This window comes from Battus philenor, unplaced genomic scaffold, assembly GCF_028537555.1.
Source record: "Battus philenor isolate CCGP_79_NKW_IND1 unplaced genomic scaffold, ilBatPhil1.0.hap1 SCAF_15, whole genome shotgun sequence".
NCBI lineage: Eukaryota > Metazoa > Arthropoda > Insecta > Lepidoptera > Papilionidae > Battus > Battus philenor.
In genome coordinates, this window is record NW_027181677.1 from 13,594,462 (window position 1) to 13,609,860 (window position 15,399).

The window sequence follows — 15,399 nt, forward strand, 5'->3', positions numbered from 1 at the left end:
GAGAGCAATGATAGTACGTGCTTGCCTAGAAGAAACTTATTCACTGTAATCTTGAAGACTCTTAAATAATAGTTGTCTGGAAACAATGACGCCAGCAGGTTGATCCACTCCTTGGCTGTTCTCACTATAAAAGTATTAGCAAAACGCTTAGTGCGGGTGGAAGGAATTTCAACCGTACGGATGTCGTCAATCTTTGCGCCTTGTTGTCTGATGGAAGAAAGGAGATGGGCAAATATTTGTCGCAATACCGATGCACTGTCCAAAATACAGTCTGTAGAATACTGATAAGCTGGCAACATTTCGCCGATGATCCAAGCGCTGAAGCTTAACGCTCACCAAATCATCACCGATCAACCTCTTTTTTTTATGGTCCCCGCTGTTGGAGACTGTCTCTCGTGTGGGACAGGGACTTTTTAATTCTAGTAATTTATTCATATTTTTTATTATTATCATTCTTCTCTTTCATATATCATCTTATCTGTCATACTGTTTCTTTCATTCTACAATTTTCCCAGTCTTTCTCTTTCATTCCATTAGCCATACATCCATCCTCAACCACTACATTCTAGGTTTCCTTACTATTTTATTTTACAACATTACATTTATTGTTCAAATATTTAACACGTATTTTCTTTATAATTATCATCTTATATGATACTATTTATTACACTATTTTTGATACTACTATATTCCTTTTATTTCTATATTTTAGTGTTCGTTTTATTTTTACCTATTGCATTTATTACCACCTTCCTGCAGTAGCTGAGGAAGCATTCTCTCTCCCCTTCGTCTTGCATGATGGCCGAGATATTCCTTTCCTCTATCTTTTTGTCCATCCGCATTCGGAATCTGCGCGCAGTCTTCCGAAAGCCGGACAGTGGGCCACAAGGTGGACCACGGTCTGGCCCACGCCCGGTTCAGAGAAGCACGAGGGGTCCTCCTTAAGCTTGAACCTGTGAAGGTACTCAGAGAACCCCCCGTGACCCGTGAAGAGCTGGGCCAAGACCATATCCATCTCGACACTGCGGAGCACGCGGTAGGCTGAAATGGCGTCCAGGAAAAATATCCTCGTCACTGAAGCCGTCGTTCCTTCCATATACCTCCGCCATATACAACCTTTTGGCTCATCTCTGTATGGAGTGCAAAGCTTTGAGGGTACTTCGATGATCAATCCCACAGATGGTCACATTACTTGGTTAGGAAGTACAAGAACTGACATTAATTACACAACCAATCGCAATCCCTTCTTTACAACCAATCACACGTGTCGTCTGTGTGAGGCGACGGAAGATGCGTGCGACAGAGAAAGTTATATATAATACGAACTCTCCTAGTTTTATAGCGCACAATATATGTAGTTAGTTAGTGTTGCTACATCTATATTAGAAAAGAAATAAAATACGTGTTCAATTGTGTAAAAATTAATTTTATTATTACGTAGTAATTATATCAATTGTAATATCACTATAGATAGTAATTAATACTTATTTACATTAATAAAATACAAATACATTTAACAATTAATAATGAAAAATGTCTAAAATGTAAATTTTTCTTTACTATCGGTCTCTGATTCAGTAATGTCAAGTGTTTTTTAAATTAACTTAAATCTAATATATCAATAATATCACCAAATGTCACAGATTATATTAATTTATTGATTCTTATCATATTATAAGTATATTTACAGATAATTAATTTTACAGTACTCGGCGATTAATGTTGTACATCGACCTTTGAAAAGTGACAGTCGATTAATTTTGTCTTCGTGGAGCAATATCTCTGTCCTGCACCTATGTGACGTTTAGTCAGTTGTTGCATTTCGTACGACAGAGATAACGCTCTACGAAGCCGAAATTAGCCGATTATCTCTTTCTAAAGTTCGATGTGCAATATTTATCACCGGGTATTGTATATTTAATGCTGAAGTAACATTATGTCATCGCCAGCGACACATCCAACGGGGGAATCCCACGCCAGAGCTCTCTACATTGGCTATCGGTTTTTATTTGTTGAATAATGTTACAATAGTTTTAAGAATCAGTATAAATATGGCCTAAGTTCGATTGATACGTTAATTGTACACACATCTACTTTGGACTTCCTGATGACATTACCTCCAAGACTTACTGACCCTGGGAGAAATTCACAAATGCGATAGAGTAGAAGTGATCCAACTCCTATATACTTCAGATATTTTTTTACAATTTGATTTTTTTTCTGAGTTACTGTCGAATATTTTTGTTTAATTTTAAATGGTACGAAAAAGGTATTATATTTTTATACATTTATTATATTTACTGCAAAAATAAATAAATTTACAAAATATGATGAATTTAATTAGTAAAAATTAACATTAATAATACGTTCAAATTTGGTTAATAATTACAATGTTTACTAGACTCTGAAATGAGTCGCATAAAATTTTCTTTTATTTTGCACATCGGTAAATATTCTTTTCTTCGTGTATTTTGCCATTTCGTGTGGTAAAATTTACCACAAGTATGTTGTACCACCTCTTCATACATTGTTTAATTTTTAGTGACTACATTTAGTTACATTTTTTTGTCATTTCTTTTTATATGTATTCTTATAGTTATTTCAATAAAATAAAATATTCCTATTAAATAATGTTTACATTTATATATTTGGTATCACATATTAAGCCGTATTGAGACTCATATTATACTTATATAAATAATATCTTAAATATAGCATCATTTATAAAATTAAATAAAAGATAGTAAAAAAACTATATGAACTATTTTAAAATACTTCTATATATGCAATTTGATATATCGACATTTCTATAGGTTTCTCAGCCAAAATTTTCTTTGTCTGTCTATATGTGTTCAAATATTAAGCAGTTAGCTATGGTTATTTTAAAAAAATATATTTTTCGAACATTTGACGTCGTTGGTTTATCAGTTCTCCAATTTCAGGTCTTCCAAATGAAATTGGTCAGGCAAAAACATAGTTTTTACTTCTTCATCATATATATGCGGCAATCGACGACTACCAGGTTTTATTATCCTGTACGTATGCATATATATTATACTACGAATTACAAGGCAGCTGTGAATACCTCAAGCACATACCGATGTTCTCTTCCGGGTCGCGTTTGCGGGTAGGCGGACCAAAATGTACTGAAATCGCGAAAGGACTAATGCTGCTTTCGACGCGACACTGCGACTGATCAACTGGATCCACGCAGAAAGAGCTGCCGCAGTGGTGAGGATCGCAGACACCAGGCGAAGCGAATGATGACTAAAAAAAAAATGAGTAAGAAAGGGACTAATATATAGCTACTTTCGCTATGCAGCAGTAGTCGTACAATAAAGTACACCGCCCCGTGGAGAGGTGAAACACGTGTTGAGTGAATTAACGGTGGTAGTTGTGTAATTCGCATTGTTTGCCGCACGCGCATTTATCAGCGGGCTGGCGGGCGATGTTTCCATTGCACGACTACTGCTACATAGCGGAAGTAGCTATATATCAGTCCCTTTCTTACTTAGGATGGACTTCAGCAAAGTAACGCCTGAATCTATTAGATAAAAAAATATTTGAAAAAAGTTTATTGTTGTTACAAAGAACTACTAAAATTAGATACCCCCATCAAAGAGGTCTACCTCAAAGAACTCCATAAGGACCGGTCAGCAACTTCCCGCGACCTTAACTATGTCGTCGGTCTACCTAGTGAGGGTCCTTGCCACGCTGCATCTACCCACTCATGGTCTCCACTCGTGAACCTTTCGTCCCCAACGGCCATTGGACGAGCAATGTACCTCACCCACTGCCACTACAGATGGGTAATTCTTCAAGCTATATCGCTGTTCTTGGTTCTCTTGCGGATCTCCTCATTTTTTGATTACCACCTCGTAATGAAACTCCGAGCATACCCCTATTCATTGCTCTTTAAGTGATCTGCCTTCTTATGAGGCCTGTAACACATACCTCATTAACACAGATATATCCACACATACGTATGTAAAAAAGATATAAAATGATAACCATAATTTCAGACGCAGGACGATTACAGCTGAACATTGGCTATATCAATACTTTTCCAATTGAAAGTGCTGATAGCGGACTCCATCTAGCGCTTTCCGACGATCTTAATAAAGTCACCTGTCCAGATGGTCAAAAAGCTACTGATTTTTAAGGTCCTAGAATGAAGAACGCCGTTAAGCGTTGGAGATCTTAATCGAGGTGGACAAACGAAATTGTTAAGATCGTTGGAAAATGATGTCTGCAGGGCGTTTCCGCGTCGTGTTGAAAATCTATGAAGTCTATCTCCAGCAGTGAACTTCAGGAATGATAATGACGAAGAGTGTATGAGTAAAAACAAATAGGAACCAACCGCAACAAAGTATTCACTCTCGCAGGGTATGGTGACCCTGTCAGTGCAACGTAGACGCCCGTGACCCTGCAGGCCGATGCCGTAGCTCCCGTAACCGTAGTACCGCGTGCCGATGGCTCCCAGATGCTGGACGTACGGCGACCAACGGGCCCAGGTTCGACCTCGCCTCTGACCCCATATCCAAGACGGCCACATAAATCTCCAGATCTATAGGTTTATTCATGTTAGTCTCTAACTACAGGGTATGGTTGCAAGAAAAGATCAGGGTACATCGCCTCACTTGTGAGCAAAAAATGTAAATCGCCAGATCTAGGAAGTTCATAGCACCTACAATAAAAGTCGACAAATAAATGGTATAATTGAAACAATTGTAAAAAAAATACAAAATTGAATATTTACTGTGATAATTTTAAAAGTCAACTAAAAATAGATAATAAGGACAAAAAATGATATAAAACTTAAACTAAGTGAAATAAATGTAAAAAGCAAAAATAAACGAACGAAGGCGATGGAAATGAGGCGATATACGAAAGGAGAGATAAGAAAAGGGATTAACATATTTTGAAATAAAAAAAGAGAAAATAATAGAAGATATTAAAAAGGATGTAACAGAATCCTCACATTAATAATATTAAGTGAATGTTATTAATTGTATAAATAATGTTTTACCATAGTATGGGAAGAATCAGAGGTCTCTAAAAACAGGTGCCAACGATGATTTAGAAAAAAACTACAAGGTATATAAATATATTAAAAGGTTAAAATTTTTTTCATTACAGTCAAGTAACATGTATTTATTGGTCAATAGAAGGTTAATAGTGGTAACAGAGAATTAGACAACGATTGCTAAATGTACATTTAAGAATATTTTCCACAATACATCGTTCTTTCGCTAATAAGGTTGTCTATATTTGTTTCTAAACTTAAAGGTTATATTTAGTAACTGTCAATTTAATTATTGTCATCGCACCTATACATATTTACATTTGTACACACTTTATCATCATTTCAGTTGTCCAGTGCTGGACAAAAGCATTGTAGATATATTTTCAATAGGTACATTTGGAAACGGCCTGTATGCAAACTGCTAGAAGCTTATTAGTTGGTAGAATTATTAAAAAATATTATTGTACAGGATGTCCGGTGACAGAATTCGAATTTTAAATTCAATTTTATAAACAAAGGAACTTGAAAAAGACAGCGCTAGCTTTGTTATTTGCTACACTGTTGTCGCTATATATAGGTTTCAATGAATAAATTCTTACCCTGGACACAAGACTAGGCGCGGGTGTGGAGGATGTAACTTGGGGTTCCGCACCAGATCCTTCGATGGTGTCGTCCAAGGCAGGTTCGACTGGCATGTCTCCCATCTGAGGAATATCTGTTCATCGGATAATTGATATGGTCCCGTATATTTAAAGTTAAATTAAATAAGCTATGTTATGAAAAGATTAACCAAATCTGGAATTTTTAAGTTTTTTTTTTGCAAATGAAAAAGGTTGTATAGAAACAAAAATAAAAAAAAACAATACTTATGTTTTTTCACATAAACTACAGAATTAAAATCTCTAGATACATAGATATATAATAAATGTATTTCGAGCTGTGGCAGTCCAGCGGTAGAAGACTAAGACTTACGATAGTAGGTTGCCAGTTCGATTTTCGAAAAAAAAATCTTATTATATCACACTTTGTGCATTAATACATAATCATCACCGCACAAACAAGTTTCCAGAGGATGAGCCGCAGCGTCCTTACAATCGCCAACCCGCTTTCCAAGCGTGGCGATTATAGTATATCTCCAAAGATATCTTTTGGGAAAGCCTTCGCTTTGCAATGAGCGTCTATGGGCTCAAACAATGACTACAAATTTATGTATACTAATAATTTTCAGAAAGTTTTTATGTTTAAACTTAATCTTCACACTTCTAGACTTAAAGTTTTAAAATATAAAATTTAGCGGGACTCTGTGTATTTCGCTATAAAACCAAAGATGCGTCAAATAGTATTACATGTTTGTGTAATAAAATAACTTGGAATTCAACAAAGTAACTTGGAAGTAACAAAGTGTACCTCTTGTGCACCCAAAGATTTAAAATACATTCCAGCATAGAATTTTCCTTTTTTAATTTCACTTTCAAATTCATTATAATTCCAATGGTATATTTGTAAAACAAAATAATGTCTATAACAATATGTACCACACGTGTACCAATGGTTTTAAAATACAAAATCGACATAAAAAAGACTAAAGGCTGTATCCAATTATACCACTGCTAAAATTTTGCAGCACTTTGGGAAATCGCGGTGAGGAGGTGTCCAAAAAAAACGGAGTAGTCAATACTCCCTTCACGTTTTATACCTACACCACGGAACAGTAGTTCCGGAAGCTCTTTGTTATTATTAGTAAAAATTTGATCTGATACAGATATTCAACTCACCAGTCTGGTCAATGACCGCAGGAGCATCTGACGAGGGTCCAATCCTGAAGGAGCGAGGGTCGCATGGCCAGTACCTGATGGAACAGTAACCTGCATTCCTCCTTATACAGGCTCGGTAGTCATGTGAAGCCAGATGTCGACCGTTGACAGCGTAATTGAAGGTTTTTATTGTACCTGGAAGTACAACTTTCTAAATACACGAATATAAATAATATAAGGAGTAATATATAGCTACTTCTGTTATGTAGCAGTAGTCGTGCGATGAAGTGCACCGCTCAATGCGCAAGCGCATTTTTTTTAAAACATTTTCTTCTCCAAGCTTTCGTCTTTTATCAGCAAATTGTAGTCTTTCGTGGTTAAATTTAGATATAATTTTACGAATAACACAGACTGCTGTGATGTGTGGCCGTTAAAGGTATTAAATGCTCGCGGTACACGAGGCCAGATCAACCTGGCAATTGAATGCAGCCCGGTACAGAGCGGTCTTTGTTAACACACCGTGATATACATCTGTTCCTTTAACAATAAAGTCTTTATCTCACATGTGTTACATTGAAAAATATAACATTTCTTTTAACCTTTCTATCACTTCTACACAACACTACTAAACAACAGTCTTTCGTCAGTTGATCAAGGATCTCTTATACCATATATGTGGTAATTGGGATGCGGGAATTTAATTTTAAAGTGTTTCGTGGGGCACAAACATTTATTTTTAAAAAGAAATCCTAATCCAAACTGCGCACACTCGTTCGTCGTTCAACTCTCGTCTCTCTCCCTTCCTCTCTTACACCTCTCGCTCGCACCATCTGACGTTCCTATTCACACATGCTCTTACGGTCCTACATAAATATATATATATATATATATATATATATATATATATATATACATATATATATAGGATATATACATTAAAAAATAAAAAGTAAGGGTTGATCGTAGAGGGATGAAAATTTATGATTGTACGTATTTTTGTATGCTGTATCATAAAAAAATAAAAACAATTTTTTTTGTCTAAAAATTAGAAAAAGATGGGTTGGATCACCCTTAACATTTAGGGGGATGAAAAATAGATGTTGTCCGATTCTCCATCTTGGCCGATATGCGCGCTGATATTCACGAAAATCGGTCGAGTCGTTTCGGAGGAGTTCAATCACGCACACCGTGACACGAGAATTTTATATATTAGATATATATGTATGTATATGTGTATATGTCTTAGGTAACGTACCATTGGTATCAGTGTAGTGTTGAAGGCAGTCATGCGGGGCGGCGTGAGCTAGTGGCTGCTGCGCAAGCCTTAACATCCATAACCGAGGTGTGTCTGTACCACGTGTTCGGAACCTCACGCGCGTCGACATCGTCGTGGGTAGTTCATCTGCCTCCCGACTTACACTTCCCGACGGAAGGTTGTAATATACTGCAACAAATATAAACCATTTTGAAGCGTTACAAAGTAATGTAACAAGAAATTTGACGAGATATAGGAGGGGATGCTTGAATATGAAGGGTAAAAGAAGGAAGAAAGAGAGGCATTGTAAATGATGAGTGAAACAGAGTAAAAAAAACTAATATACACTATAACAAGAGGAAATTCAATCTGATATAGCCAGTAATTTATTTATTTATTAAAACTTTTATTCACTGTAGACAATTAATAGAGAATAAAAAGCAGTTCATATGGTATAAGAGGCGGTCTTATCGCTCGAGATGATCTCTACCAAACAACCTTTGGATGGAGATTAGAGACATGAAGGAGAGGGCAGTTTAGGGTGTACATACATACATATATACACAAACATACAACAAGTATACTTACATATAGATATGTACATACAATTTATTTATTTATTTACGTGGTACGAAAAGGTACTACATAAACAAGAATAATTAAGAGATGCTATACAATATCCTATTTTAGTTGTCAAGAAGTAATAAATAGAATAAAAATTTTAAATATTAATATATGTAAAACTAAAGTAATCAAATGAATAAATAGAAACAAAGAATCGGCGATCATAGTGAGGCGATGTATATATAAAAAACAATGGGAAGGAATGAAAGAGAATTCTAAGTATAGAAAAGAGAACGACCGGAAGACGTTAAGTAAAATGTAAGTAATTGGAATGAAAATAGAAGATTACGTTGTTACACATGGTAGAGGAGTACAGGAGGTTCCAAAAGGATGGAGCCATAAGAAATATATATTATTGTCGCGAATATACCTTCAATTGATCGCTAAAGATAAAATAATAGAAGATGCTAAGAAGGATTAGACAGGAGTATGACAATAATAATATTAAGTGAAAGTTACTAATTATATAAATAGTGTTTTACCATGATAAGGGAGAACGAGCGGACCTAAAATGTGATGATAAAAAAAAACTACAAGGTATAAACCTTAGGAGAGATAAGAAAAAGAATTAACATATTTTGAAATAAAACAGAGAAAATAATAGAAGATGTTAAGAAGGAAGACAGGAGCATGACAATAATAATATTAAGTAAAAATTATTAATTGTATAAAAGTGCTTATATATAAAATAGTGCTTTACCATAGTATGGGGGGAACCAGATGTCCCTAAAAACAGGGGCCAAGGATGATTTAGAAAAAACTACAAGGTATATAAATATATTAAAAGGCTTAAATTTTTTTTCTTTACAGTCAAGTAACACCTATCTGGTTGGTTGGTATTGGTCAATAGAAAGTTAATAATGAAAACAGATAATTAGACAACAATTGCTAAATGTACATTTAAGAATATTATCCGCAATACGTCGTTTTTTAGCTAATAAGGTTATCTATATTTGTTTCTAAATTTAAAGGCGCTATTTAGTAACTGTCAATTTAATTATTATTTAATAGAATTAGGCGTTACCTTGCGGAAGTCCATCCTAAATAAGAAAAGGACCAATATTTAGCCACTTCCGCACATGCAGTGGTAGTCGTGCAATAAAGTGCACCGGCCGCCAGCTCGCTGATAAATGCGTATGCGGCAAACAATGCGAATCACAACTGCCACCGTCAAATCACTCAACACGTGTCAAATCATTCACCCCTCCACGGGGAATCTTCAGGAGTTATGTTACACCGATTAGTGCCAAACACAATTTAATTATTGTCATCACACCTATACATATTTACTAGGAAATTACTTTTCATATATGTCAATTGTGAGAAATATACATCTAAATACTGGAAGTTCATCATTCAGCAAAAGAGCGTCCAATGCTGAACATAGATGTATATTGATTTCCAATAGGGCATGGTTGGAGGCGATCAACATCCAATGTCAAACATAACATTATTATTACAACGCAATCGTAAGAATACTAGCTTTATTCAAGACTTCTCACAAAATACTCCCATGCAATAAATATCAGCATATATGTCAAAAGTTGAACACCCTAAGAGGTCCATTCGATAGAAACGAAAACCAAATTAAGTTCTAATACAGTAATTTCATCCTTCAATATAAGCAAAGGTATGTGGGTTAAAAATTCGTAGTGATCTAAGAGACCATATCAGTGGAAAGAAGATCCCAGGCTCTTTAATACTAAAATCGTGCATTTAAGTTACTCACTATGCTGTCCATGATTCTGTCCGCAGATGGTGAAGTTGGTAGCGCCTTCACCGATGATCATAGCATCTTCGTCACACTCGCCAGTCGTTCTGTTCGGCTGACCCTTGACAAAATTAAAAAAATAATTTATCATTCCATAATACGTACTATGAGATAGCTAGATGAATTGGCAATTTTAAGTGGCAATGAGCAACATATGGAGATTTAAGGTTCTATAGTGGAGACCAGGGAGCAATAAATGAAGTGTAGAAAACCCGCCCACAAAATAGATAGGCCTTGTTAAAGTCATCAACTGCCGACTAATCCAAAACGATGGTTTTAGAAGTAAATTAGTGGAGATTTTTGATATTTTCCTACCCATAAAACTTTGGGCATAGAATTAAACAATTTGAAAAGTTATATAAAAGTTAAACAAAGGCAAATAAATGCAAAAAGCAAAAATAAACAGATACAAATTTTATGTTATATATATTCATATTAATGAAGTAAAAAATGATTATTTTAATATTACAAACAGACAATTAAATTTTATTTATTTGATTTCTAGTCGGTGGCGCTATTTGGACCGTTTATTTTGAAAGTGGTGTAAGTCCATTTTATTTTGTTTCGAGAAAATTAAAGGTTACTTACTATATTTGTTGATTTAAAAATACAGGCACATTATATGAGGCCTGGCATTGTTTCTATTGTTTTATTAACATTTAATTTGTTTATATAGATTTGTTTTTGGCTAATTAGACTACGATAACACATATTAATGTGCTGTAAATGTACTTACACCACTTTCAAAATTAGACAATTGTAAAAATAGTTCAATTTCAATTTTGAAAAATCAAATATCGCTTAAAATATACAGTAGTAGTACAAGAGGATGGAATGTTCCTTCCGGAAATGGACGAGAGTGAAACTGACAACGAAGTGAAATGTCAAAATCACCGCGCAGCCATGTTGATTTTAGACAGTTCATGATTCAACATGGCGCATGACGGTCGGTGATGACGGATCGCTTACGTTCTACCTAAATCTGATTTAATCCGCGTTAATTTACATTGTTTTGTATAATTTATTATCGAAATTTAATGAAAGCCTTCTTAATATGAAATTTAAGGTTTTATTTCGGAGTTAAAGTTTAACCATGCCCAGACTAACTGTACAAGATGGATGAATCTGACGGTGGATCCGATTCGAATCCCAACCGCCGACATATTTAAATAGTTTGATATAATTTAGCTACTTATTAACAAACTACTTTCTACCAACAAAACTAATTAATTAATATTGTGTAATATACTAAAAAAACTGTTTTAGCGGCAAATAATAAAAATGTATATAGTAATATTCATTATAGAAGTATCAAATATAAAAGCTTCTTTATTTATGTTGATTCAACCGCACGGTGCCTTTTACGAACAACTAGCGCCATCTATCGACGTCGGCCGAAACTACAGAGTTTCAGAATTTATATAGAAATGAGACAAAATGAAAGCTTTTAAAATATATATCGTATTTTCAACCCATAGACGCCAACTGCAAGGTATTGGTCTCTCTCAAAGATATCGATTGGGTTGGTGATCGAAGTGTGATATTATGATACACAGAGGAAGCTGCTGCCCATTCTCTGGACACTTGTTCATAAACAGTGGCATTCTTATATAATTAATTCAAGTGTGAATTATTTAACACGTACACTGCGGCTTGAGGTCGATTCAGCCTCATGGTAAACTTTGCACTGGTGCGGCGCGTAAAACTCGTGTTTTCTCTCTAGTGCGGCGGCTGTTTACAATCAACCGTATGAGATATGACAAAGACAAATATAGCTTTCTTTATGTCTGCGAAGCATTGACTCAATATTGTAAAAAAATATTGATGAACATGATGCAGAAAAGGCCTCAACCGCACTACTAGGAAGTTCAGCTTGAGGCTGATTCGACCTCAGCCGCACCAGCTGAAAATTCTTCAAAATTGGGCCCGCAGTGAACGTGTTAAGATTGTTTACAGGAAAACAAACTCAGAACCTACTATCGCAAATTTCACTTGTCTACCGCTAAGCTATATGCCTTTAAAAGATATTATAAACAGCAATTCGGCGAGTGGCGACTAAAATAAAAAAATATTCAATTAATTCAGCAACCCGAGCGCTTACGTTTCAAATCCGCGATACTCCGGATTGGATTCCGCCAAGTCCTCTTAAAATCCACTCCGCTACGTTCTTTATTGCATTTAGCTAATTCCGAGCACGGCGAACTTTATTTAATTAACATGATTTCTTTCTTCGACGTAATCATTATTAAATAATTACATTACAAGTCTTGCATTACTTTACTTTTTGCGATTATCCTTGATCGTAAGACGCATTTATAAAAAACAGTAAAGAAGCCTTTGTATGAAATACGTTAATTTATTGTTCCTCTTTTCAGATAGTCGCTCACTACAAGGTATAAGCCTACCCTCTGAACGCGCATTGTCCTAAACCTCAAGTCATTTAACGGTATGTAGCGCTTGGGCAGCGACTTGAAATAAAATAATATACCAAGTAATGTATAATTGAGTAAAACTTTCAAATTTTATTGTTAGTATGTATAAATTTCACCTGTATTTACCCATAAGAGAAAATTGTGTAAAAAAAATTGTAAATAATTATAAAACGGTTTCGTGCCTCGCAGCTGGGAGAAGAAAGATCCGAATCAAATAGCAGCAACTCACTCCCAACTTTTTGCGTTTAGTAAAAGCGAAAAAAAAATTTTAAAAAAACACTGGCGATACAAATTAGAATTAATAAAAAAAGCTAGTGCAGGGGATAGCTAGGCCACATCTATCGGCCCGTGATCAGCACTAGAGAATCTTTCTGCAATGTGTCCTGCCCATGTTTATGATTCAATATGGCGCATGACGGATTGCTTACGTTCTACCTAAATCTGATTTAATCCGCGTTAATTTACATTGTTTTGTGTAATTCACAATCGGAATTTAATTAAAGCCTTCTTAATGTGAAATCTAAGGTTTTATTTCGGAGTTAAAGTTTAACCATGCCCAGACTAACTGTACAAGATGGATGAATATGACGGTGGATCCGGGACGAATCCCAACCGCCGAGATATTTAAATAGTTTGATGTAATTTAGCTACTTGTTAACAAACTAATTTCTGCCAACAAAAAAAAAGTAAAGAAAAAAAATTGTAAAAATAAACACTGGCGATACAAATTAGAATTATTAAAAAAAACCTAGTGGAGGGGTACCTCCGCCGCAACTACCGGCCCGTGATCAGCACTAGAGAATCTTTCTGCAATGTGTCGAGCGATTCACAGTGAGCATACCACTCTCCGTTGCTATTTTGGTGATCTTAAGTCTTCTTACAACGTTCATTATAAGTAACCACATCTCAGATGCGTATGTTATAAGAGATAGGTGGTATTATATTATATCAAAAAATTGTAATTTAACTTAAATAAATATCCCTAGTACTAATAGAATCATTTCATGTTTGGTTAGGTAGTAAAAGGTGTCGGGTCAGTCAAGGAAAATTCTTCAGAGTTCTCTCTCTATCTGGTTAGACAACTTTGCACATTCCATAGTAAGCGGCCAGGTCTTAGATCCATATGTCATCATTGGCAAACCAAGTTGGGCAAAGGTCTTCAGATATTACGGTATTTTGGAAGTCATGTTTCGGAGCTTCCCGAACGCTGCCTATACGATTTGGATTGGCGGGTGATCTCTTTTTTAAATTGGACTTACCAAGCTGGATCGTTTGTCCCAAGTATACATATTATTTAAATAAACTAGATGGTTTGTCCCCAGTATACATATTATTTATATAAACTAGATGGTTTGTCCCAAGTATACATATTATTTAAATAAACTAGATGGTTTGTCCCAAGTATACATATTATTTATATAAACTAGATGGTTTGTCCCAAGTATACATATTATTTAAATAAACTAGATGGTTTGTCCCAAGTATACACATTATTGTCTAAAACTTCGAGCGTAGCAACTACGACAAATAATTGAATTGGCACTACATGGAGATTGGACATTAATTACATCGAGTCTATATTTAGTATAAGACTTACTAATTTATTTATTATTGTTTATTTATTTATATTTGAATGTAACAGGCCAATAATAATGTAATTACACAATAACCGATTACAATATCATATTACTATTACGTTGTTTACTATTTTTAAACATTTAGGATAGGGAATACTATTCACTAAATCACAGAAAACACCTTTTTATGGCTTTTATAGCTAAAAGGTGGTGCAAAAGTCATGTCATCATGGAAAGTAGATAGAGAATTAGTGAGTTAGAATAAAATAGGTATACACACACACACGCACACGCACACACACACGCGCACACACACACTTATATATATATATATATATATATAAATATACATATATGCCAAGGCACAGTGATATTTAATGCCATTTGTAAAAATTAAGACGCGTTTCCATTATGACATTACTTTTGCGCCACCTCTTATAACTAACTGTTGTATAATATAGATACTTTAAAATTCGAACACAAGATCTGGATTCAAATGTCACAATTATATCCTACAATATCACTGGAGTAATGATAACAAGACACAAAGCGGAGCAAGGATGTCCATAAGATGAACAGAGGACCTTGTTCAAGTCGTCGATAGACGGTGGATGCAAGTTTAAAACACCTTGTATAACAAGAGATATTGTAAGTATAAGATACTCACTATGGTGAAATGCACGAAGTCAATCCTCAGCTGCATGATGCCGGCGTGGGTCTTCTCCACAGTGATATCGCAGTCACCCTCGCCGTGCCAAAGCTCGGGGAATCCCGGCGACATGAAGTATGTCAGGTTGTTCTGAACCACGCCACCACAGGTCACTTCGACTGCAGCCAATTGAAATGATTGAACAATTTGTATTATTATTTATTACACAGGGTGATTAGTAATAGGTGTAAAAGTTTTAGAGCTGATAAAATTTATCACTGTTAATTATATTACATTATTTTTCTATTGGA

At 35.1% G+C, this 15,399-nt stretch overlaps 1 protein-coding gene across 1 annotated transcript in view; it reads right to left on the reverse strand.

Moving 5' to 3' along the window:
- Window positions 1-3,057: 3,057 nt before the first annotated feature.
- The window catches only part of LOC137919032 (uncharacterized), a 54,383-nt gene continuing 42,041 nt past the window's right edge, over window positions 3,058-15,399 (reverse strand). The window contains exons 4-10 of the mRNA XM_068761994.1: window positions 15,107-15,267; window positions 10,389-10,491; window positions 8,036-8,224; window positions 6,802-6,975; window positions 5,626-5,741; window positions 4,361-4,567; window positions 3,058-3,267 (exon numbers count right to left, since the gene is read on the reverse strand). Coding sequence (XP_068618095.1) covers window positions 3,058-3,267; window positions 4,361-4,567; window positions 5,626-5,741; window positions 6,802-6,975; window positions 8,036-8,224; window positions 10,389-10,491; window positions 15,107-15,267 — 1,160 coding nt within the window. The remainder of the gene's footprint in view (window positions 3,268-4,360; window positions 4,568-5,625; window positions 5,742-6,801; window positions 6,976-8,035; window positions 8,225-10,388; window positions 10,492-15,106; window positions 15,268-15,399) is intronic.